The sequence below is a fragment of the Rana temporaria genome, chromosome 1 (genome assembly GCF_905171775.1).
Source record: "Rana temporaria chromosome 1, aRanTem1.1, whole genome shotgun sequence".
Lineage (NCBI taxonomy): Eukaryota > Metazoa > Chordata > Amphibia > Anura > Ranidae > Rana > Rana temporaria.
In genome coordinates, this window is record NC_053489.1 from 262,564,471 (window position 1) to 262,587,292 (window position 22,822).

At 46.0% G+C, this 22,822-nt stretch overlaps 1 protein-coding gene across 4 annotated transcripts in view; it reads left to right on the forward strand.

Moving 5' to 3' along the window:
* The window catches only part of SPIN1 (spindlin 1), a 108,324-nt gene that overhangs the window by 43,033 nt on the left and 42,469 nt on the right, over window positions 1-22,822 (forward strand). For 2 of the 4 annotated variants that reach the window (XM_040355169.1, XM_040355176.1), the window contains exons 2-4: window positions 1,464-1,519; window positions 1,594-1,680; window positions 11,001-11,049. In XM_040355169.1, the coding sequence (XP_040211103.1) occupies window positions 1,629-1,680; window positions 11,001-11,049 (101 nt within the window). In that variant the 5' untranslated portion in view covers window positions 1,464-1,519; window positions 1,594-1,628. Of the gene's footprint in view, window positions 1-1,463; window positions 1,681-11,000; window positions 11,050-22,822 lie in introns of all 4 variants that reach the window. The other 2 variants (XM_040355184.1, XM_040355162.1) reach the window with 1 other exon arrangement.

Consider the following 22,822-nt stretch of genomic DNA (forward strand, 5'->3'; position numbering starts at 1 on the left):
TGACATAATATATACAAAAACAAAAAAACAAATCGTAATAAGCAGATTTTAACTTTAAAAAAAACAGAGACCAGAAATTAATAGTGTACTACATGCTAGTTTATAAGAGTTTTGAGCTATAGGCTTTTGTAGGAGTATAATTTTGTAAAAGCTGAAAAACACTACCGCAAAAAACAATGAAACGAATTCTACTGCTACAGCAGCTTGCGCTACTGGCTTTTTTATAATGTTCAGTGTGCATGAGGCCGAAAGGACTATTAAAGTTTTTTTGTGAATGTGACCAGCTGATTCCTATGATACACCTAGTGGCCATAATTGCTGTATATTTTCGAATTTAGGCATTTTCGAACAAAATACTGTACTGCATCATGGCCATTAGATGGAACAGACTATTGTAGGAAGTCTCTTTATCAAGCAAAATACGTCCAGAAATTGTCAAGGATGGGCAAATGTTTGTAACATGCGCCCAACGATTTTATTTATTTTTTCCTATATAAATGGACCCCATAGTTTGTGAAATACCAGCATGTCTTCAAAATATGTTAAGACATTTTGTATTCCGCTGAGCTGTGAGATGTCATTGTAGCACCTATTTACAATTAGGCTGGGTTCACACCGATACTACATGACGGTCATACAACTTTCATCCTACTTTGCGATATCAGCCCTACATTGGTCCGACATACATTTGACCTGAATGAACAGGATGCTACTTTGATCCAACTTTGTGATAGTCTGACTTGTCCTTTGATCAAAACAATCCCAGTGTGAGATAAATTCCTTTTTTCACTGCTGCTGTAATCACCATGTCGAATGTCGGATGGTAAGGACAAGGATCCTACTTTGATCCGACTTCAGTGATATTCAATGGGCTGAAGTAGGATCAAAGTCGGACCAAAGTAGTACAGGGAGCATTTTCAAAGTCGGACGGACCGACTTGTGTCAGACCAGTTAAGACGGCTCCCATAGGGAAACATTTATTTTCACACTTCATGCGACATTAGCTCCCAATTTCGGAGCATTTGTCGGACCAGTGTGAACTCAGCCTTAAGCTACCTGGATTCCCCAGTATTCTTCATTGCCTGCCCATGGATGGTTGTGTGAAAGATTTGATTGGGAATTGGCTCTATTTATTGGCGCTTTTGCTTCAATGGCAACTAATCTTTCTGAATGTACACTTTTTTTATGTCCTATATGTTGACGCTGCTTTTTTTTTTTGCATTTTGGTTTGTGTTGTGTATTACATTGCTGTGTTCTCAATTTGTTAAAAGGATTTAAATACAATTTGATACATTCCACATGTGGGAATTTTCTATTTTAGATTATGTAACTTTGTAACTCGTTAACCTGACATTTTTTAAGTTAAAAAAAAAAGCACTTTGTAGTGGATGATGTTTGTTATTGGGTTATTTCATAATCAATTTAATTTTTTTGTATTTTTTTTTTTTATTTTTCTTTGACAGGCAAAAGTAAATTTGACAAGAAAATCTTTAGGCTGGCAGAGGTCTTCATCTGCAAGGTGACAAGGAATCTCTTTTCATGTGTATGGCAACCACTACAGCAAGCTTGGCGTGACCATAACTTTCTCCATAGATTGGCAGCTTTGCTGCCCTCTCGTATACAGATGAATGAAGACTCCATTTGGAAAGGCGGCCACTCAGCGACCAAGAGCTGATGCAGGTAAAACTTCATTGTATATAGTGCTGCAACTAACGATTATATTCATAATCGATTAGTTGGCTGATTTTTTTATTGACAGAAGAGATTTACTGTATATACTACTAGAGGTTGAATCTGTTAAATATCATACTTGGATCAAATTTTTTTTTTTAAAGAAAAAAAAAAAGTTAGACTGTTTTGCAGATTTTCAAACTGAACTGTGTAATATATTCTATGCTGGCTATATAAAAACACTGTCTTCCTTCTAAAAGTCATTTTAACCACTTTAATACAGGGCATTTTCACTCCATTTCTGCCCAGACCAATTTTTAGTTTTCAGCGCTGTCGCACTTTGACAATTGCGCTGTCATGCAAAACAGCACCCAAATTAATTAATTCCCCCTCCCACAAATAGAGCTTTCTTTTGGTGGTATTTGATCACCCCTGCAGGTTTTATTTTTTGCGCTATAAACAAAGGAGGGTGACAATTTGGAAAAACAGTTTTTTTTTTTTTTTTTTTTTCTTATTTTAGATATATATTTTTCTACATATTTTTGGAAAAAAAAATCGCAATAAGCGTATATTGATTTGCACAAAAGTTATAGCATCTACAAAATAGGGGATAGAGTTGTGGCATTTTTATTTAATTTAATTTTTTTACTAGCAATTGCGGCGATCTGCGTTTTTTTCCTCTTTTCCTTGTGACTGCAACATTGCGACATACATATCCGGACACCTTTGACACATTTTTGTGACCATTCACATTTATACATCGGTGCTATAAAAATGCACTGATTTACTGTGTAAATTTGACTAGGGGCGATTAAGTGTGTGTGTGTGTGTATGTGTGTGTATATATATATATATATATATATATATATATATATATATATATATATATATATATATATATATATATATAATCTATATCTCAAAATTTCAAGTCTTGAGCTACTAGCCAGGCCTCAAGAGTTACTCGCCACCAGTTGCCCCACCTAATTCATACACTGCCCTGCGCCTAATTGCACCTGTAAACACGCCCTTGTAGATTATCTCATGGAATGACAATGTTTTATGCAGAATCAAGTTACAAAATTAAATATTACCAACAACAACTTTAACAAAATGGGACAGGGCACTGGGAGCAGACCAGAGGGACAGGGCACTGGGAGCAGACCAGAGTGACAGGGCACTGGGGGCAGACCAGAGGGACAGGGCACTAGAACTGGGTCTCTTCCCCATTCTCTTGCTGTCTCCTCTGCAACTCCCATCCATCCCCTCTCTCTCCCATTCATCTCATCATCAGGAGCCTGTGTGTGCGGCTCCATGCTTGCATGTCCCCACTTCCCCCTTTTATTCAGGCTGGCAGAGAGGAGAGGAGCTGCAGCACAGCGGGAGGGAGTACAATCCAGCGCTGAGATCCACACAACTGCACAGCCATTGACACCATAGCACAGCGCACACTGACACCGCACAGCACACATTGAGACCAGTCTGCTCACAGTGCTCAGGCTGAACTGTTGGACACTTACATAGAGCACAAGGAGAAGAAAACTGCACAAACTAGAAGGCTGCCGCTCTCATGTCAGGGCAACTTTCAGTGAGCGCTGCACCGGAGTGGTAATTTTTGCAATCCTCCACCTCACTCATTACTTTCTGCTCTCCAGCTACATTGGTCGGGGCCTGGGGGGAGGGGGCAGGCTCAGCGAGGTCATACTGTTAGGTCCCATGGCTTAATGAGAATTGTAAGGAGAGCACCTGTGTACTGCTCTGCCTGTGTGCGGCTCACCAGACTACTTTTCCTGAGCATGCACCTTTCCTCTTCGGCTGCCAATCTCATCAGGACTCTAAGTGTAGGCACAGATTGCAGGGAGATTGCTCATGCAGCCCTGTCATCACTCGCCCCCAGCTTAAATCCACTCGCCAAATGCTAGTAGGCGAGTGGAAATTTTGAGGGCTATATATATATATATATATATATATCTATCTCTATATACACACATACACACACACACACACACACACACACACACACACACACCGCTGTGTAACTGCCAGGCACGAGCATCGGCACTCAAGTGACGCGCGTGCGGCGGGTTTGTGCGCGCCCTCTAGAGCCCGGGAGGCCCAAGGATTATTATACAGGATTTATATAGCGCCAACAGTTTGCGCAGCGCTTTACATCAGGGAAGACCGTACAGTCACAATACAAATCAATACAGGAGGGATCAGAGGGCCCTGCTCATTAGAGCTTACAATCTAGAAGGGAGGGTCAAGTGGAACAAAGGGTAGTTAGCTGTGGGGGATGATCAGATGGACTCAAATGAAAATACAGTTATGTGTGGGAAGGGTAGGCTTTTCTGAAGAGAAGGGTTTTCAGGGATCCTCTAAAAGCTGATAGAGAAGGAGATAGATGGATAGATTGGGGTAGGGAGTTCCATAGGCATGGAGAGGCTCTAGAAAAGTCCTGGAGACGAGCATGGGAGCAGGTGATGAGAGAGCTAGAGAGTAGGAGGTCTTGAGAAGAACGAAGAGAACGTACAGGTTGGTATTTAGAAACTAGGTCAGTGATGACGTATGACTGCCGCCCAGGATGGCAGAGCCACCTTGCGGCTGTCATTTTAATATACACGGGATGGGAAGTGGTTTAAGAATGTTGGTTCGATTTTCTAATCGTTGGTGAGGTCAAATCTATGTTAGTTTACCACCACAGTGACGGGAACACTTAGAAATAATAGAAAACTTCTTGGTCAAAATAATTTTTCAAACAACATTCTTTCATTTAGCGAATGTACAAAGATTTCCCCCCTCACCTTCCAGGACAGGTACTTGAGAGATGATTGGCTCCGCCCTCTACAGGAAACACAAATCGGATACAATTTAAAAGGCCCCTCCCTTTCCTCTGACCTTCAGTTGTTTTGTGTTTCCAGACCCACAGACACGTTTTTGTTTTTCCTTAGGTCTCGTATTTGTGGTTGCTGCCCCCCCCCCCAGTACTGGATGCATTCAGTTCCCGTTTCTGGCCAGAAGGGTTCCCCGTTGAAGGTTCCTTGTCTCACCTGCAGGTTAAAATGGCAACTTCCTTCAAGCCCCCCCCCTAGCTGCTGGTGGAAACCTTGTCTTCCTCGGCTTCACCGAGGTGTACCAAGATGGCGTTGGAGGACTTCCGGTGACGCAGCAAGATGGCACCGGAAGTCACGTGATGCATCTTCCGGCGCCGTGTTCATAAGGGCTTATGGTGCAGTACACTGAGGACATGCTGCCTGGGACAGCAGGCCTTTCTCTTTGGCTGTTCACCACTCACCAATGGAGCTTGAAGATGGGCCTGAGGGAGCACCTGCTCGGATGGAGCCAGCGGCAGCCTCCGGTTCCCATACTGCCTCCAAGGTAAGCCCTTGTCTGTGTTTATGCAGCAGGGGTCTTTTTTATTATTTTTTTTGGTATGGGCCTGCCTCCTTTTTTTTCTTATGGCTTGTTTCTGTTCTGTTCTTTTTCTAGGATAGACAGATGAAAAAGAAATGCGGAAACTGTAGAGCCAGGCTGCCTGATGGATATAAAAAACTTTTTGTGAAGATTTGTTTTCCATCTAGGGCTAGTTTAGAGACTTCCTCTTTTAAAGAGCTATTGTCTTCTATGAAGGAGTTGTTGGCCTCCTTCCAGTCCTTCAGTGACAGGGTAGCGGGTCTGGGACCCTCTTCCTCTGGTCCCGGGACCCTAGAAACGTTAAGTTAGACCCTTTCCTCGGTCGGAAGGCAAGGACTTTTCTGGTCCACCAGTCTCTAAAGGATATTATTCTGTCAGAATAGAAAGATCCGGAAAGGACTGTGTTCCAATTTAAAGGGCACAAATGATTATTTCCTTTTCAATCTGAAATTGAGGAAACTTTCTTTAAATGTCCTAAACTAGATGCCCCTATGTCTCAGGTTTCTAAAAAGTCAGACCTGTCCTTTGAAGATTCAGGGGTCCTGAAGGAGCATATGGATAGAAAGGCCGAGTCTTTGCTACGTAAGGCCTGGGATGCTTCAGCTTTTTCCTTGGGTCCAGCTGTAGCATCCACCTGTGTGGCTAGGAATCTAGATGTATGGGTTCAGCATCTGGACGAGCTCCTTTCATCTGACACCCCAAAAGAGATTAGGGAGTCCCTCCCACTCATTGCTAAAGCAGTAGCCGTCTTGGCTGATGCAGCTTCTGTGAAAGCTACAGCAAGGTCTTCTGCTCTCATTAGTTCAGCCAGACAAGCAATCTGGCTTAAGGCTTGGGAGGGGGACCTGGTCTCCAAGAACAAGCTCTTATTTGGTTCCTCCTTGGTGGAGGTGCTAGCTCGTTCCTCTGAGAAGAGTAAATGTTTTCCTTCTCAAAAGAATAAGACTTTTCGTGGTTTCCAAAACAAAGCTAATTTTGGAACCAACAGGCGAAGAAAAAGTGGTCTTAACAAAGATAAGCAGAAGAAGGGGATTCTCTTTACTGCTTCAGCCCCTTCCAAAACTCCCCAGTGACGCCAGGGTAGGGGGAAGGTTGTCCCACTTCGTTAAGGAATGAAAAAGATTTCCGACAATTCCTTTATCCTTCAAACATTGGAAAGGGGTTACAGGTTGGAATTCAAAAATCTTCCACCCCAAAGATTTTTTTCTTACTCTTCCAAGAAACCAAGAGAGACTGCAAGCATGTTGAATCTAGTTTCCATGTGGGAAACAGAAGGGGTCATTTCCCCTGTCCTGGAAAATCAAAAATTCCAGGGATTTTATTCCCATGTGTTTCTGGTTCAGAAGGCCTCCGGCGGCTTCCGGATGGTCATCAATTTGAGCATCCTGAACAAGTATATTATCTACAGACGTTTCTGGATTGAAAACATTTACTCTGTGAGGAATCGATTATGGCCAGAGGTATTCATGGTTACCCTGGATCTTCAGGATGCTTATCTTCATGTTCCAATCTGCCAGAACCACCGAAAGTTCCTCAGATTTGCGATTCTCATGGACAACGGGATGAGTCATTGGCATTTCAATGCCCTCCCATTCGGTCTCTAGGCAGCGCCCAGAATTTTTACAAAGATCATGACCGAAGTCGTGGCCTTTTTTTCGGATTCAGAGTGTATCGACTGTCCCATATTTGGATGATTTTCTGATCTTTGTTCGAGACAAAGAATCCCTTATCCGAGATCTGCAGTTGGTTCTGCGGACCTTTCAGGATCTAGGGTGTTGGGTCAACCAACAGAAGTCTTATCTGGTACCCTCCCAGAAGATACTATTTCTGGGTTATCTAATAGACTCTTCCCACAGACCCCGCTTCGGGTCATGCAGTTATTAGGTTTAATGTCCGCAGCTATCCCAGGAGTTCCCTGGGCCCAATTGCACTCCAGACCCCTTCAGGCGTTTCTCTTACACCATTGGGATCGCAGGAAGGATTCTCTGGATCAACTAGTTCAACTTCCAAGGGAGGATTCTCTCAATCTCCCCTCGCGGGAACAGCGAGAACACCTGCAGGGAGGGAAGAACTGGGCGCAACATGCTCAGTGAAGGTTACCACAGATGCCAGTCTGTGGGGCTGGGGTGCGCATTCTTAGGGCTGGCAGGCCCAAGGGGCTTGGTCACCGGAGGAGGCAGACTGCTCCTCGGCTTTCAGGGAACTACTAGCTGTAGGGAAAGCTCTCTTGGCTCTGCAGGAGAAGCTCGGTTCAAAAGACCTGTTGGTGTTTTCAGACAATGCCACGACAGTGGCATACCTGAACAAGCAAAGGGGCACTCGTTCGAAGTCACTCCTAACGTTTTCACAGCAGATCCTTTCCTGGGCGGTAATCAATGTCGCCTCAATCAGAACAGTCCACATTGGAGGTTCGGAGAACACACTGGCGGACTATCTGAGCAGGGTAAGCCTAAATTCCAGCTGTTGGGAGTTGCATCAAAGCACGTTCCAGGAGATTGTGCTAAGATGGGGGTCTTCCTGCAGTGGATCTTTTTGTCAACAGTCTCAAGAGGAAACTGCCGGCTATTTACTCACTGGAGAGAGAGACCCGAGTCCTTGGGGACGGATGCTCTCTCCTTCCTGTGGGATTTCGCTCCCTCCTTTTCCCCTCTTGCCTCTGGTAGTTCGGAAAATTATTCAGGATCGGGCAGAACAGAAGTGGTCCTGATTCCCCTCTGGTGGCCCAGGAGGAGTTGGTTCTCCTCTCTGAAGACCCGCACTGTGGATCTTCCCTGGCCCCTGCCAGAGTGGAAGGATCTACTCCATCAGGGACCAGTATTGAATTCAAACCCTCAGACCTTCCATTTGACGGCCTGGAGGCGGAGTGGCGCATCTTACAGTTGAAAGTGTGTTCAGAGACTGTTATTCAAACTATCCTGGACAGCCGTAAGTTGGTAACTACAAGAATGTATGAGGAAGTTTGGAAAACTTTTTATTCCTGGCAAAGGAAATCTGGTTTAGATTCTTTTTCTACTCCTTGTGTTGTAGATTTTTTACACAACGGAGTGGAGAAAGGTCTTTCTGTCATCACCCTTAGGGTTCAGGTTGCACCCTGTTTGTATTTTAGACAAGACCCTAGCTGAAGATCCTTTAGTCAGGAGGTTCCTTACAGCCAGATCTAGACATGCTCCCAGGATCATCAAGCATGTACCTCCTTGGGATCTGTCATTGGTGCTTAACGCTCTAACAAGGGCTCCGTTTTAGCCTTTGCATGAAGCCTCCCTGAAATGTATTTCCTTGAAGTTTTCCTTCCTTTTGGCTATTACGTCAGGGAGAAGGATTTCTGATCTGCAGTCCCTTTCCTGTAAAGATCCCTTCCTGAGGATTTTGGAGGACAGGGTAGTGATCAAGCATAATCCTTTCTATTTGCCCAAAGTTTCTTCTAACTTTCATAGGTCCCAGGAAGTAGTCCTTCCTAGTTTTTTTGTTCCTCTCCCAAAAATGCGGAAGAGTAAAGATTTCGTTTTTTTTTTGGGTTTTTTTTTGGGGGTTTTTTTTTGACGTAAAGAGATGTCTTCTGCTTTACTTGGCGAAATTCAGTGGGTTTAGGAGTTCCTCCCGTTGATATTGTTCAGTGGCCCCAAAAAGGGATCCGAAGCGTCCGAAAGCTCTATTGCTAGATGGATTAGGGAAGCTATTTGTGAAGCTTACAAAGCGTCAGGTCGTAGTCCTCCTAGAATTGGGGCTCATTCAACAAGATCCATGGCTACGTCATGGGCAGAAAGAGCAGGGGCATCATGGTAAGAAATTTCGAAAGCTGCCGTCTGGTCCTCCCCATGCATTTGTCAAACATAGAGTTCAGATGCTTTCCAAGCAGGACTTTTCCTTTGGTTGGAAAGTGCTTCAGGCTGTTGTCCCTCCCTAAGGTATAGTATCTTGCTTAGCCTCTCAAGTAGCTGTCCTGGAAGGTGAGGGGGGGGAACCCCTGTTAGACTTGCCAGTAACAGTATTTCCAGGAACCTTCCAGGACAGCGTCTATATTCCCACCCTATTTGTCTTTCACCTGATGGTGGTGTTTTTTTTTTTGTTTTTTGTTTTTTTTTTGTTTGTTTTTTCCTCTGCCGAGTGCACTTTGGTGGAAGTTTACTTGATCTTCTAAACAACTGAAGGTCAGAGGAAAGGGAGGGGCCTTTTAAATTGTGACTGATTTGTGTTTCCTGTAGAGTGCGGAGCCAATCATCTCTCAAGTAGCTGTCCTGGAAGGTTCCTGGAAATACCGTTACCGGTAAGTCTAACGTGGGTTTTTCATATGAATACTCTTGTCTGAAAATTGATTCGTATGGCCAGCATAAGGCTCGGTACACACCTATGCAGTTTGCTTTTGATCTGTTTTTTTACAGTGCTTTTTGCTGTGCGTTTTGCGCACATGATTTTGCTGCGAATTTTGCATTTTTTTGGCCAATTTGTTGTTGGGCAGATAAAAAAAAAAAAACCTGCAAATTGCTGCAAGAATACATTGCATGCGTTTCTGCAGCTTCTCAATTGAAGTATATTGAACCAAAAAGCACCGTTTTGCATTTGAAAATAGTCATTGACCCTTTTCAAATACACAGCAGCTGAAAAAAGCATAGATATGAACATAGGAAACCATGTAAATGGACTGTAGTGCGTTTCTGCAAAAAGCACCAAAAAACACATGGGTGTGAACCAGGCCTAAGACGTTTATTAAATGGGTTAAAAAAATAAATAAATTGGCCTTTTATAGTAAAAAAAAATAGCAACTCGTTACTGTAAGGGGTTATTTTTTTTTACTGTGGAACAGTGAAAGTAAGATTTGCAGTAGTGATTTTGCTCTTGTACTATAAAGAGCTAATTTTAGTTTAGCCAAGTATCTTGTTTTTTTTTTTTAACCAGTTAGTGACCCTGTTGAGTTTTTAAATCCCAGTTCCCTGCAATAGAATACTTCCCTTCTGTTTCTGTTTCATTCCTGCTTGAGTCTCATTGACTTTCAATGCTTGGATTTGTGTTTCCTCTACCACATGCCGTTGTTCCTTCTCTATTCCTACATCACTGCTAAGTCCTGTAGTGATATATAAGGTTTGATGCATCTTCCCTGTTTAACACACACATGTAGCTACTAGGACCTACTACAAGATTGTTCAGGGTATGTAGCGCGGCTGTTGCCAGCTATTGTAGTGACTGGCACAAACTGCTTTAAACTAACACAGATTATTATTTTTTCAGCTAGTTGTTGCTCTCTGAGCATCTAATTAACTATCTGTTTTACAGAGTGGCTGCTGAAGAAACCCTAATGATCCGTTTGCAGCCTTTCCAGCGCAGTTCCAACATAAACGAGGCTTGAAGCCTTAATCTGTATCGTGGCAGTTCACACCACTGCACTGCTGTGGTGTGTCCTGAAAAGTATGACATGCAGTACTACTAAAAACAATAATGCACTGTATTTCATGTTTTACTTTTTTGTCTATTTTATTTTGTATATGCATGTAACAGATGAGGCCCCTTTCACACGAGGCGGATCTGCTCAGCGGGGTCCGCCAGCTCAGCGGGAGATCGCTCCGTTGAGCTCCAGTAAGCCGCCGGATGACTGGTATGTCTCTGCTCACTGAGCAGGGAGGGACTTGTCGGAGCCCAACGCTGATTTCTATGGGGCGATCGGACGAAAATGGACAGCATGTCTGTTTTCATCAGATCTCATCCGATCTGCCAGATGGCCGAATTTATTGTCATACGTTTGTCTTGAGTGATGACATCTCCGCTGACACTGCCTGCCCAAGAGAGTCAATGGGTAGCCTGCTCGGATCCACCTAAAAAACGGACAGGCGGATCAGAGCGGACTTATCGTGTGAAAGGGGCTCAAGTTCTGGATGGTGAGTTCTGTTGAATCTTCGATTCATAATTTTTTTTTTTTTTTTTTTTAGCAAATGCGGGTGTCTCGGCAAATATGATGAAGAAAAGGCCCTCTCACAAGTAAGTATAGAGGTATTTAAAAACCCTGAAATAGTAAGACTATTCTAAAGGATGTTTGGATTATATCCTAAGTCACTGGCCCTTACAGATTTTTCAGTTTCTGAAAGATTAACCATCTCCCACCTGCTGTATTGTCAAATGGTGGATGGGCGGCGCTTTTGTTCTGGGATGACATCGTCCCACTTACGTTGTGGCGATAGGTGATGCTCTCTGTCCCTGGAACATCACTGATCCTGGTAAAGTGCTGATGACGAGGCTTTTTTCCCACGTGATTAGCTGTGTCCAATCAGTTCTTCACATGTAAGAAGTGATCCCCTATATAACCCCTCCCATACGGGAAGACGTTTTTTACCAGTGTCTACAAGGTGGATGGTGCGGTTCGTTTGAGCTCGCTGAGCTCCAGGTCTCTATTCCCACAAACAGTTCCAAGATGAATCAAGGGATTGACCGATCAGATTCATTTGACACAGGCTCTGTTTGGATAAATGGTACCCGAGCCTCGCAAAGAAGACTCGAGATCCTGCAAGGTTTTGCCTGTAATGTGGCCTACGGCGCTGGACCTGCACAATGTAAATTCTGGACACTACATCGCTAAGGAATTTCCTGCAAGGTGCTGTACAGGTCTGAGTGGACCCTAAACATGAAAGGGTACCGGAAGTGACAGGAACCCACCGTGAAGGGTGAAGATTGGGCCCTTAGTTTCTAAGTGGCCCTGCGCCTGGATGGGTAAGTGAAACCCCTTTATTTTTATTATTGTGGAGTGTCCCAGTAATTGTAATAATCAGTCAAGCTAGCTAAAGGCTGGACACCTGTGTGCGGTGACCAAACGGGGGGAGTTTTGGGCTAGCTGTGGGTGTTTGCAAAGTATACCTTTTTTTTTTTTTTTTTTTTTACCTGTATTATGGCACCGTTATGCCTTGGTTCAGCATGGCGCATGTTCGTTTTCAAGAGTGCCGCTGTGCACACCATTTGTTTGGCAGCCATGACGCACATGCATTCGCAAAAGCGCCGCTGGACTTGGTAGTTTGGCGGCCATGGTGCACGCAGCTTCACCGCACATGTAGCCTTTAGTTTGGTGCACGAAGATTTGCATCGTACGTTGATACAGCCACACCCGTTCGCCGGGACCATGCACATGCATGCATGCACACACAGAACATTCCGGCGCACACCCAGCTTATTTAAGCTGTGTAGGCCAAGTGTGCAGTGATTCCAGAAGGCAGCTGTGGGACACAAGAGCAGGCTCTGAACGGACACTTGCAGCGGTTCATTTCTCCTTACCAGGGTCACGTGAGTCACCAAGTGTTGCTTGACAGGCTATGGAGCTTAAAGCGGAGTTCCACCCACAATTTCACTTTTTAAATATAAATACCCCTGTAATACACAAGCTTAATGTATTCTAGTAAAGTTAGTCTGTAAACTAAGGTCCGTTTTGTTAGGTTGTTACAGCATTTAAATAGTTTATAATCTAGAAATAGACCGTGGCCATTTTAAGTGTGGGCATCATGAAGCCAGACTGTATGACTTCCTGGATTTCAGCTTTGCATATCTCGCACATGCTCAGTGCACAAGCAATGTAATAGGTTTCAGTCAGGTTTGCAAGGACTACTGGGAAACATGATGCCTATCCCAGAAACCCTTGCGAATAGCCTAGGCAAATAAGGGGGAGGAAGTAATGAAGGACTACAAAATAAAGGTATTTACAAGCAACAAATTAAATAAAAATTGTCCATTCTGAACACTATGAGATTAGAGCATGCAGCACAGACAAACATAAAAAAATGGGTGGAACTCCACTTTAACCGGATTGTTGCATAGGGGCTTGGTGAGCCCTATTAAGGGGTCTCCCTTCTGAGGTGTGTTAAATTGATACCCAAGTACTCTTTGTTTGTGGCTATTGAATGTCTTAAAAAGAGCAGCAGGACTAACACTACGGGGAAGGGCACATCTACGTCCTCAGTAGTTCCTGATGAACCTAGTCGTATCCCTGGTGTTTTATCCCCTGAAGGACCCGAGGCTTCAGTGCGATCTGAGCCGCTGCGCCTATCTGATTTTATGCCCACAGTCAACGCTGCTGCTTCACCCTTTTATTACCAAGGATGAACTGTCCTCAGCCCTAGCCAGGTTAGAGCACAGGATTGCTGGCATGATTGCCTCCATCCTGCAGGGTGGCAAGAAGCATGAAGGACCCCCCTCCCTGGAGTCTCCTAGTTTGGAGCAGGAATGGGTTGAGAACGGGGAAAAACGTAAAAAGCTCAGGATTCAGTGGAGTGCCCGGCAGATGTCTGCTTCCGACAAATGGGACAAAAAAATATCCCATTGATGCCTGCCTATCGGTCGCAGAGGCTTTCATCCTAACTCTGTCCAAAATGGTTTGTTCTACCTTTTAAGTTACCTCTTAAAGCAGAGGTGACTGAGCCCCCCTGGTCCCTTTGGGATCCCTGAGGCCTCTTCAGGCTGCACAGGCTTACCCCCTACTAGAACAGGTGGTGTATGCTGAGTGGGAATATCCTTACAGGATTTTGTTCCTCTTAAGAGGTTTTTATATCCTATTAGGATCAAAGGGTTGTAAAGGAAAAACATATATTTTTTTTCCCCTAAATAGCTTCGTTTACCTTAGTGCACTTACCTCATCCTTTGATTTTGCTTTTAAATGTCCTTTCTTCTGAGAAATCCTCACTTCCTGTTCTTCTGTCTATAACTACACAAAGGAACGCAAGGCTTTCTCCCTGGTGTGGAGAAAGCCTCTTGAGGGGGCGAGCAGGAGGGTCAGGACACTATCTACTTTGGGGGCTGTGTTTTTTTAATGTGGAGTTGCTGCCCTGTGTTTGGTGCGTCACTGGGGGTTTTTCAACTGCGCACGGCCGCCATTTTGCCGTAGTTGCGGTTTACATAGCTCGGCGGCCATTTTCTTGTAGCCCGCTGGTGCTTTTTACCTCAGACGGCGGCCATCTTGGATATATCTTGGCCTCTTGTGACTGTAATAGCGCTGCAAAAGACCGCAAATCATCCCTGAGGTGACAGACGCAGCACAGCCAGCCAGCTTTCAGAGCACACCTCAGTTTATTTTTTTATTTTTTTTCAGCTCACACTGCAACCGGGTGGGGTGGTGAGTTCCCTGGGGGCCTCTGCCTTCTGTTCTTTGCAGCCGGGAGGTGATCAGTGGGTTGTTCTGCTTTGCAGTGCTGGGTGACGCAGCGGTGGGGCATTATGGAGCCTGAACCTGGTGCTTCTGTCCCAACAATGCCTGAGTTAACCCTTAATCCCCCTGCCGCATCTGTTGAGGCAATGTCTGCTGTCCTTGAGGCGTTTCTCGCCAGGTTTGAAGCGACAAGTGGCCAGAAGGGGGGTAAAAAGCTCCCCCTCCCTGAGCCTGGGGACGTTTCTGACACCGAATCATATCCTGCAGTTGCTTCTGGCTCTCTTTCTGTCATGTCAGATGATGCAGGTTTAACCCACGCGGACTGTGAGGATGACTCTGCTTCAGGGTCTGTGAATGATGAGGAATTTGTTGGAGCTCTTATCTCTGAGGTGCGGGATACTCAGAAACTTGAGGATTTGGCGGAGGCATCTGATGTGCCGGTCCCTTTTGGGTTCCGCAAGCCTCCCCGCACCACAAAAGTGTTTCCTTGTATTCCATATTTGGACAAATTTGTTGTTCAAGGAATGTGATTTGCCCCAAAAGGTTTTTGCTGTTCCAAAATACTTTGAGGAGGACTTTTTGAAAAAATGGGTCTCTCCTCCATCAGTGGACCCTCCCGTGTCCAGATTGAGTAAAGCCACCACATTGCCTGTGGAAGGGGCTCCCGCCTTTAAGGACCCCGCAGATAGGAGAGTGGAGGCTGTGGCCCGCTCCATGTTCACAGTAGTGGGTTCGGCTGTGAGACCGGTTTTGGCTCGCAGACACTGACTGAACGGGCAAAGTTGTTGCTGCAGGAACTGGAGGCGCAGAATGCTTCCGAGACCTGCAAGGACCTGGCTGAACAATTGGTTCAGGGTCTAAAGTCAGCCCTGGATACGCTTCCCTTGCTTTCCAGGGCCTCCACCTATGCGGTGTTACTGCGCCGCCTTGTGTGGTTGAAATGCTGGTCTGCGGACCAGTCCTCGAAGAAGGCCTTAGTGGATTTGCCCTTTAAGGGTGAACGGCTTTTTGGGGCGTCCCTGGATGACATCATAAAAGGATGCCACGGGTGGTAAGAGCACACTGCTCCCACAGTCTGGGAAGGGAAAGGAGCCTTGCCGTAAGCAAGGGCCCTCCTTTACTACCCCAAATCGTTTTTTTTTTTGTGCGGCGGGAAAAAGTTTGCAAGGTGCTAAGACCCCCGCTGCGGGGCAGAAGCGCACCTGGTACCGCAAGCCCAACAAGCCTGCTTTTGCATGAAGGTCTGCCCCCGCCCATGTCTTGGGTGGGGGGCCGGCTTCACGGCTCGGTGGAGGTCTCTTCTTTCCGACCGTTGGGTTTGCAAAGTAGTTTCCTCGGGGTACAATATAGTTTCTCTCTTGTCCACCAAACGGATTTTTTTTTTCCTTGCTTCCTCCGGATCGCCGGAAGGCTCTGTCAGGGGCTGTCCAGGATCTACTGGGCATGGGAGTGATTGTACCAGTTCCCTCGATGGAACGGTTTCAGGGGTTTTACTCCAATCTGTTTGTAGTCCCCAAGAAGGAACGGGTCCGTCCAATCCTGGACCTAAAGGCCCTCAATTGTTTTGTCAAGGTGCAAAAGTTCAGGATGGAGTCGATTCACTCAGTAATAGCAGCGCTCTATCAGGGGGACTTTATGGCGTCCTTGGATATCATGGACGCGTACCTGCATGTTCCCATATGTACAAGGCACCAGAGGTTTCTGTGCTTTGCGGTCAGGGAGGACCACTTTCAATTTGTGGCCCTCCCGTTCAGCTTGGCATCGGCACCGCGGGTTTTCACCAAGGTGCTTGCCCCGACCCTAGCCCTGCTGAGGTAGTGAGGGATCGCTATCATGGGATACCTGGACGTCCTTCTCCTGAGAGCTTCCTCAGGCTCAAAATTAGAAGAGGACGCGTCTATCACGTGTCAGACTCTCTCCGAGTTCGGCTGGCTTCTGAATATCCAGAAGTCAGTGTTGGTTCCGTCTCTGCGACTGGAATATCTGGGACTAGTCCTGGATTCCGCGGAGGAGAGCGTTTTCCTCCCGGCGGAGAAACTACAGACTCTGCAATCTGCAGCGCAGCAGTTGTCGAACCAGAAGTGGTCATCTCTTCGATTCTGCATGAGGGTTCTGGGTCTGATGGTGGCCTCTTTCGAGGCGGTTCCGTATGCCCAATTCCACACCCGGGAGCTACAGAAGGAAATTCTGTCACGTTGGGACAAGCTCCCGTCATCTCTGGGTTACCAGATTCAGTTGAACCCTCTGGTCAAGTCTTCCCTGGTGTGGTGTCTGACGTCTCCGGTGCTTCGGACCGGGAAGTCGTTTCTGCCGTACCATTGGACAGTGGTCACGACAGATGCCAGCCTCTCTGGCTGGGGGGGCATTTGGGGCACCCAGTCAGCCCAGGGGCGCTGAACTCAGGAGGAGTCCCACCTGCAAATCAATATACTGGAGCTCTGAGCGATCAAGCTGTGCCTAGCCAGGTGGTCCCTGGATCTGCAGGCCGTCCGGTCAGGATCCAGTCCGACAACGCCACGGCCGTGGCATACGTCAATCATCAGGGAGGCAAACGGAGCTCGGCTGCAGTGATGGAAGTCGCTCGCATCCTTCGGTGGGCCGAAAGGCCCGTCCGGCTCTATCGGCCGTGTACATTCGGGGGGTACAGAATTGGCAAGCGAACTACCTAAGTCGCCAAACAGACCCAAGGAGAGTGGTCACTCCACCCGGAGGTGTTTCAGAGTCTGTGCCGAAAATGGGGCACTCCAGACGTGGACCTTCTAGCGTCCTGTCTCAATCGGAAGGTGCCACGGTTCATGGCCAGGTCAAAAGACCCGTGGGCGGACGCGTCAGACGCATTGGTGGCACCTTGGGGTCATTATCGCCTAATTTACACCTTCCCTTCTCTGAAGCTTCTTCCTCGCCTGCTGCGCAGAGTGGAAGCTGAAGGGATTCCAACAATCCTGATAGCCCCAGGCTGGCCGCGCTGCTCCTGGTACGCGGACCTGAGAGAAGATCTTCTGTCGCAGGGTCCGATCTTCCACCCTGCTTTACAGTCAATGGCTTTAACGGCGTGGCTGTTGAGAGCCAGGTGTTGAAGGACCGGGGCCTATCGGGCTCGGTGGTTTCTACCATGCTGCGTGCACGGAAGTCTACTTCACAGAGGATTTACCATCGTACGTGGAAGGCCTACATCTCTGTGTGAAGAGATGAAATGGCACCCCCGTACATATGTGGTGTCCCGGATTCTGCTGTTTTTACAGCGGGGAGTGGATCAGGCTCTCGCCTTGAGTACGGTTAAGAGTCAGATTTCGGCTCTAGCTGTTTATTTTCAGCGACCCTTGGCAGCGCACTCCTTGGTGAGTACGTTTGTGCAGGGGGTCCGGCATGTGGCCCCTCCTGTGTGCCCTCCACTGCCCCCATGGGACTTAAATTTGATCCTTTCGGTGCTTCAGGACTCTCCCTTTGAGGACATTCGGAAGATTCCTTTGTTGACTCTGTCACAAAAGGTGTTTTTTCTAGTAGCAATTGCATCAATCAGACGGGTGTCTGAACTGGCGGCCTTGTCCTACTAAGGCTCCCTACTTGGTCATCCATGAGGATAAGGTGGTGCTGCGGCCGCAGGCGTCTTTTCTCCCAAAGGTCGTTTTCGGCTTTTCAAATTTAATGAGGACATTGTGTTGCCATCCTTATGTCCTCGGCCGAAGGAGGCCATTTTGCATTCCCTGGATGTGGTTCGGGCCCTACGAGTGTACTTATCGGCTACGGCTCCGTTCCGGAAGTCTGACTCACTGTTCGTGTCGGTGACTGGTCCTAAAAAAGGTCTGGCGGTCTCGTCTGCCACAATTTCTAGGTGGATCAGACAGGTTGTGCTTCAGGCCTATACCCTGAAGGGGCGGGCGCCTCCTTTTCTGATTACGGCGCATTCGACCAGGGCGATCAGTGCCTCCTTGGGCTTTCTGGCACCAAGCCTCTGTGTTACAGGTGTGTAAGGCAGCGACCTGGTCGTCAGTCCACACTTTTTCAAAGTTTTACAAGGTGGATGTGAGTGCATCTTCAGATGCCTCCTTCGGCCGCAAGGTGTTCCAGGCGGCAGTTTAAGGTTGTAGTTCCTCCGTTGAGTAACTCCGGTTTTGTTTGGGGTGTAGCTTAGTTTGCTGTGTTGTTTTCCCACCCCTCGAATTTTTTGACACTGCTTGGGGACGTCCCTAAGGTCAAAGGCTGTTGTGTCTGTCCATGAACGGAAGAGAAAATAGGATTTTTGTACTCACCGTAAAATCCATTTCTCTGAGTTCATGGACGGACACTGCACCCACCCCTCTGTTTGTGCTGCTTGTTACGAACTGGAGCTGCTGAGGCAGAGTGTGTGATATATTCGGGGGACCACGCCCCCTGGGAGGAGCTGTACTGAGCAAAGTATTTTTAACACTTAAAGTGCTTTTTTTTTCTGCCTAACTCTTCTGGAAGGAAGTGGATATAATCCTAAGGTCAAAGGCTGCTGTGTCCGTTCATGAACTCAGAAAAATGGATTTTACGGCGAGTACAAAAATCCTATTTTTTCCTTTTACAACCCCTTTAAGAAATGGAGCAGACCAGCCGTAGCTAAAGCTTTCTTCCTCAAGCAAGAACTTAAAGGGGTTGTAAAGGTTTGTTTTTTATTTTCTAAATGGGTTACTTTAAGCTAGTACATTGTTGGTTTACTTACCTTTTCTTTCAATTTCCCTTCTAAATGTTTTTTTTCTTTGTCTTCTTTGTCTGAATTTCTCACTTCCTGTTCCTCCTCAGTAAGCTGTTCTAAATGACTTTCCACTGCTCAGATGGTGGAAAGCTTACTGAGGAGAAACGGGAAGTGAGAAATTCAAACAAAGAAAAAAAACATTTGGAAGGGAAATCAAAGGAAAAGATAAGTGAACCAACAATGCACAAGCCTAAAGGAACCAATTTAGAAAATAAAAGAGGAACCTTTACAACCAGATGTCCCTTGTTTTAAAACCTCAGGGACTGCTTCCTCAAATGTCTTAGCGTCAAGGCGGTTTCCCCCACCAACAGGACGCTAGGGTCAGGGGCAAGGCCAGGGCCAGAAAAAAAGCCATGGGTCCAAAATTCTTCTAAACGCAGCACCAAGCCCTCCTTTTGAGGGGATGCCTCCACTCCATTGGGTGGGGGGGAAGGCTGCTGCACTTTGCGGACATTTGGAAAACATTAATTCAGGACGAGTGGGTCACCTCAATTATATCTTGTGGCTACAAGCTAGAGTTCCCCCTCTGAGGTTTTTAAGATCCAGCATTCCCTCGGATCCTCCAAAAAGAGTAGTTCCTGAACCCAAAAGGAGCACAGGTTTACTCAAACCTGTTTACGGTTCAGAAACCAAACTGGGACGCCAGGCCCATTTTGGACCTAAGATCCCTTTAACAAGTATCTTTTTGATACAGTCCTTTCGGATGCAGTCTGTCTGCTCAGTAGTAATCTCACTCCAGAGGGCAGACTTCTAGCCTCCATCGATATAAGGCGCGTATTTAAACGTCCCTATCTTTCAGCCTCGTCTGAGGTTCCTACGTTTTGCAGTAGAGTAACATAATTTTCAGTTTTGTCTCTACCCTTCGGGCTGACTACAGCTCCCTGGGTGTTCACACAGGTTCTAGCACCAGTACTTGGTCTTTTAAGGGCCCAAGGCATTCTGGTGCTTGGGTATCTGAACGACTGCTCAGATCACTCAGTACAGGCTCTAGAACAGAGCATAATATACACAGTGCAGTATTTGAAAAGCTTAGGCTGAATCATAAATACAGAGAAATCTGCTTTGAAACCAGCTCAAAGTCTAAAGTATTTAGGTCTGATCCTAGATGGGGTCCAAACAAGATTATTCTTGCCGCCCACAAGGATCTCTGCCCTAAAGGATCAGGTGCGTCGGATAAGGGGCACCAGACAACCCTCTATTCGGGTCTGTACGAGTCTTCTAGGGAGGATGGTATCCTCCTTCGAAGCAGTGCCCTATGCCCAGTTCCATTCCATGCCTTTACAACAAGGCATCTTGTTTGCTTGGGACAGAGGAAGAAAAGCCCTGGATTATGCAATGTGCTTATCTCCTCAGGCATGATTAAGCTTAAACTGGTGGTTGCAGGATCAGAGCCTGAGAAAGGGAAAATTATTTCTCCAGGTTACTTGGAAAGTACTGACTACAGATGCCAGTCTCAGGCTGGGGAGCGACCGTAGATGGGCTCACAGCTCAGGAAAAACAGCCAAGGATAGAACAGATCCTGCCCATCAACGTCCTAGAATTATGGGCAGTACGTCTGGGCCTACGGTTCTGGACAGTGGAGCTTCAGGACTGCCCCATCACGGTTCAGTCCGACAACACCACGGCAGTGGCCTATATAAACCACCAGGGCAGTACCAGGAGTCGTTCAGCTCTGAAGGAGGTGAAGTACAAACTAGCCTGGGCAGAGGGACGTGCCAATTATATCCTGGGAGTACAGAACTGGAAGGCAGATTATCTTAGCTGCCAGCAGATCTGCCTGGGGAATGGTCCCTACACCTAGGGGTGTTCCAGGAAATTTGCCAACTTTGGGGATGGCCGACCCACTGTCATCCAGGCTCAACACCAAGCTACAGCAGTTTGTGTCCGAAACAAGAGATCCTCTGGCAATTGGAGCAGATGCCATGAAGCCAGTACTCCCTGGTTTATGCTTTACCTCTGATGCCTCTCCTTGCACATTTGCTGCACAGGATTTGGAGAGAGGGGCTTTCAGTCATTCTGGTGGCACCAGCCTGGCCCAGAAGGCCCTGGTTCCTGGAGATTGTGAGACTGACAATAGACGGGCCATGGACACTTCCACGTCGCCCTGATCTAATGCCTTAAGGTCCTATATTCCACCCCAATTTACAGTCTCTAAATTTGATGCCATGGCTATTGAAGCCAGGGTGTTAAAGGACCGAGGCATCTCGGGATCTGTGGTGTCTACACTAGTGATTGCTTGAAAAGCTGTCTCTAGGAAGATTTATCATGGGGTCTGAAAGACTTTTGTATTGCCTGGTGTAAAGCCAGAAAACTCTTTGGAAATATGTGATTGGGAGAATTCTCTTTTCTACAGTCAGCTGTGGAAATCAAATTGGCCTTGAGTACAATCAGAGGTCAAGTATCGGCCCTATCAGTATTTTTCCAAAGGCCTTTAGCCTCCCATTCATCTGAACCTTTATGCAAGGGGCAACTCGCTTGCTTCCCCCATTAGGTCACCTATGTGCCCTTGGGGCTTGAACTTGGTGTTGTCTGTTACAGAAGCAACCATTTGAACCTATTGAGGAAATTGCATTAGACTTGCTGTCACGCAAGCTAGCCTTCCTGATGGCTATCACCTTGGCTAGAAGGGTTTCGGAGTTGGCGACCCTTTCATGCAGGGAACTGTACTTGATCCTTCACCATGAGTCGTGTTACAACCTGTTCCATCCTTTTTGTCAAGTGGTATCGGTCTGTCGTTTTAAATCAGGACATTATTTTTTTCTCTCAGCCTCGTTTGGCAGAAGAAAGACTGCATTCTTATAAAGTTGCCCGGGCAGTCAAGGTTTATTTGTCTAGATCTGTGGACATCCGAGGATCAGAGTTTTTTTTTTTTTTCTCAGTTCATCATGGAACAGAGGTCCCTCCCCTCTTTTTGAGGATTCAGTGTTTGCTGCCAAACTGATGTACTTCCTGTATGGGAGGGGTTATATAGGGGATCACTTCCTGTCTAACGACCTTTGGTCTACCAGTGTCCATTTACCTGGTGAAGTGTAACCCAGCAGTTAATGAATATTAGCCTGACTGTGTCCCATGATGTACTCAAAGAAAAGGATTTTACAGGTATTTATAAAACATGGCATGTTGGCTATCTATTTTTCGGTATATCTTTTATTTTAGCAAAAAATAGGTATTGCGTTTGTGTTCACTCATTCATTTAAATGCATTTTTTTTTTTATTTGTAATTTGATTAACTGCGGCACTAATATTGTGTGACAAACATTTGCAGCACCCCCCCTTTTATTCGCCGGGAACTTTGCTTTGAGAAAACACATTTGTTTTGGGGTTCAAAGTAATTTCTCTAGCAAAAAAAAAGCAGCAGATTTTTTTAATACATTTCAGAAATGTCAGAATTGGCCCTGTTTTAAGTGGTCAACATTGGTGACATATCATAGTTTTTAACAGGAAAATTAATTGCATGGAAAAGTTGAAGTGTGAAACTACTGCGTCACTTGATTAATATATTTAAAGTTACGATTGGCTAGATATTATTTATTTATTTTCGGTGCCGATACTATACCGATATTTCAGCCACCTCTATTGCCGATAGCCGATTTATTATTTGCCACCTTTACATTTTTCAAAAATAACACTAAAGTGCTTGAAAAACAATAACATCTTAAATGGCTTCCCAAACGACTAGTTACTGTTTCTAGTGCATTGCACTGCACTGATTAAATTTAGGTCACTACTGCAGTGCAAAAAGCTAGGTGGTGGACAGTACACACTGATGCTACACTTTCTTCAATACTCCCAGTTAAGTAGAACAATATTATAGTGCAAAAAGCATAACATTTCAGCATGTTCACCTGTTAAACCGGTTCTGTTTTTTTTTCCATAAATTGCTGCGACTTGAATGAAAACATGCTCACTTGGTA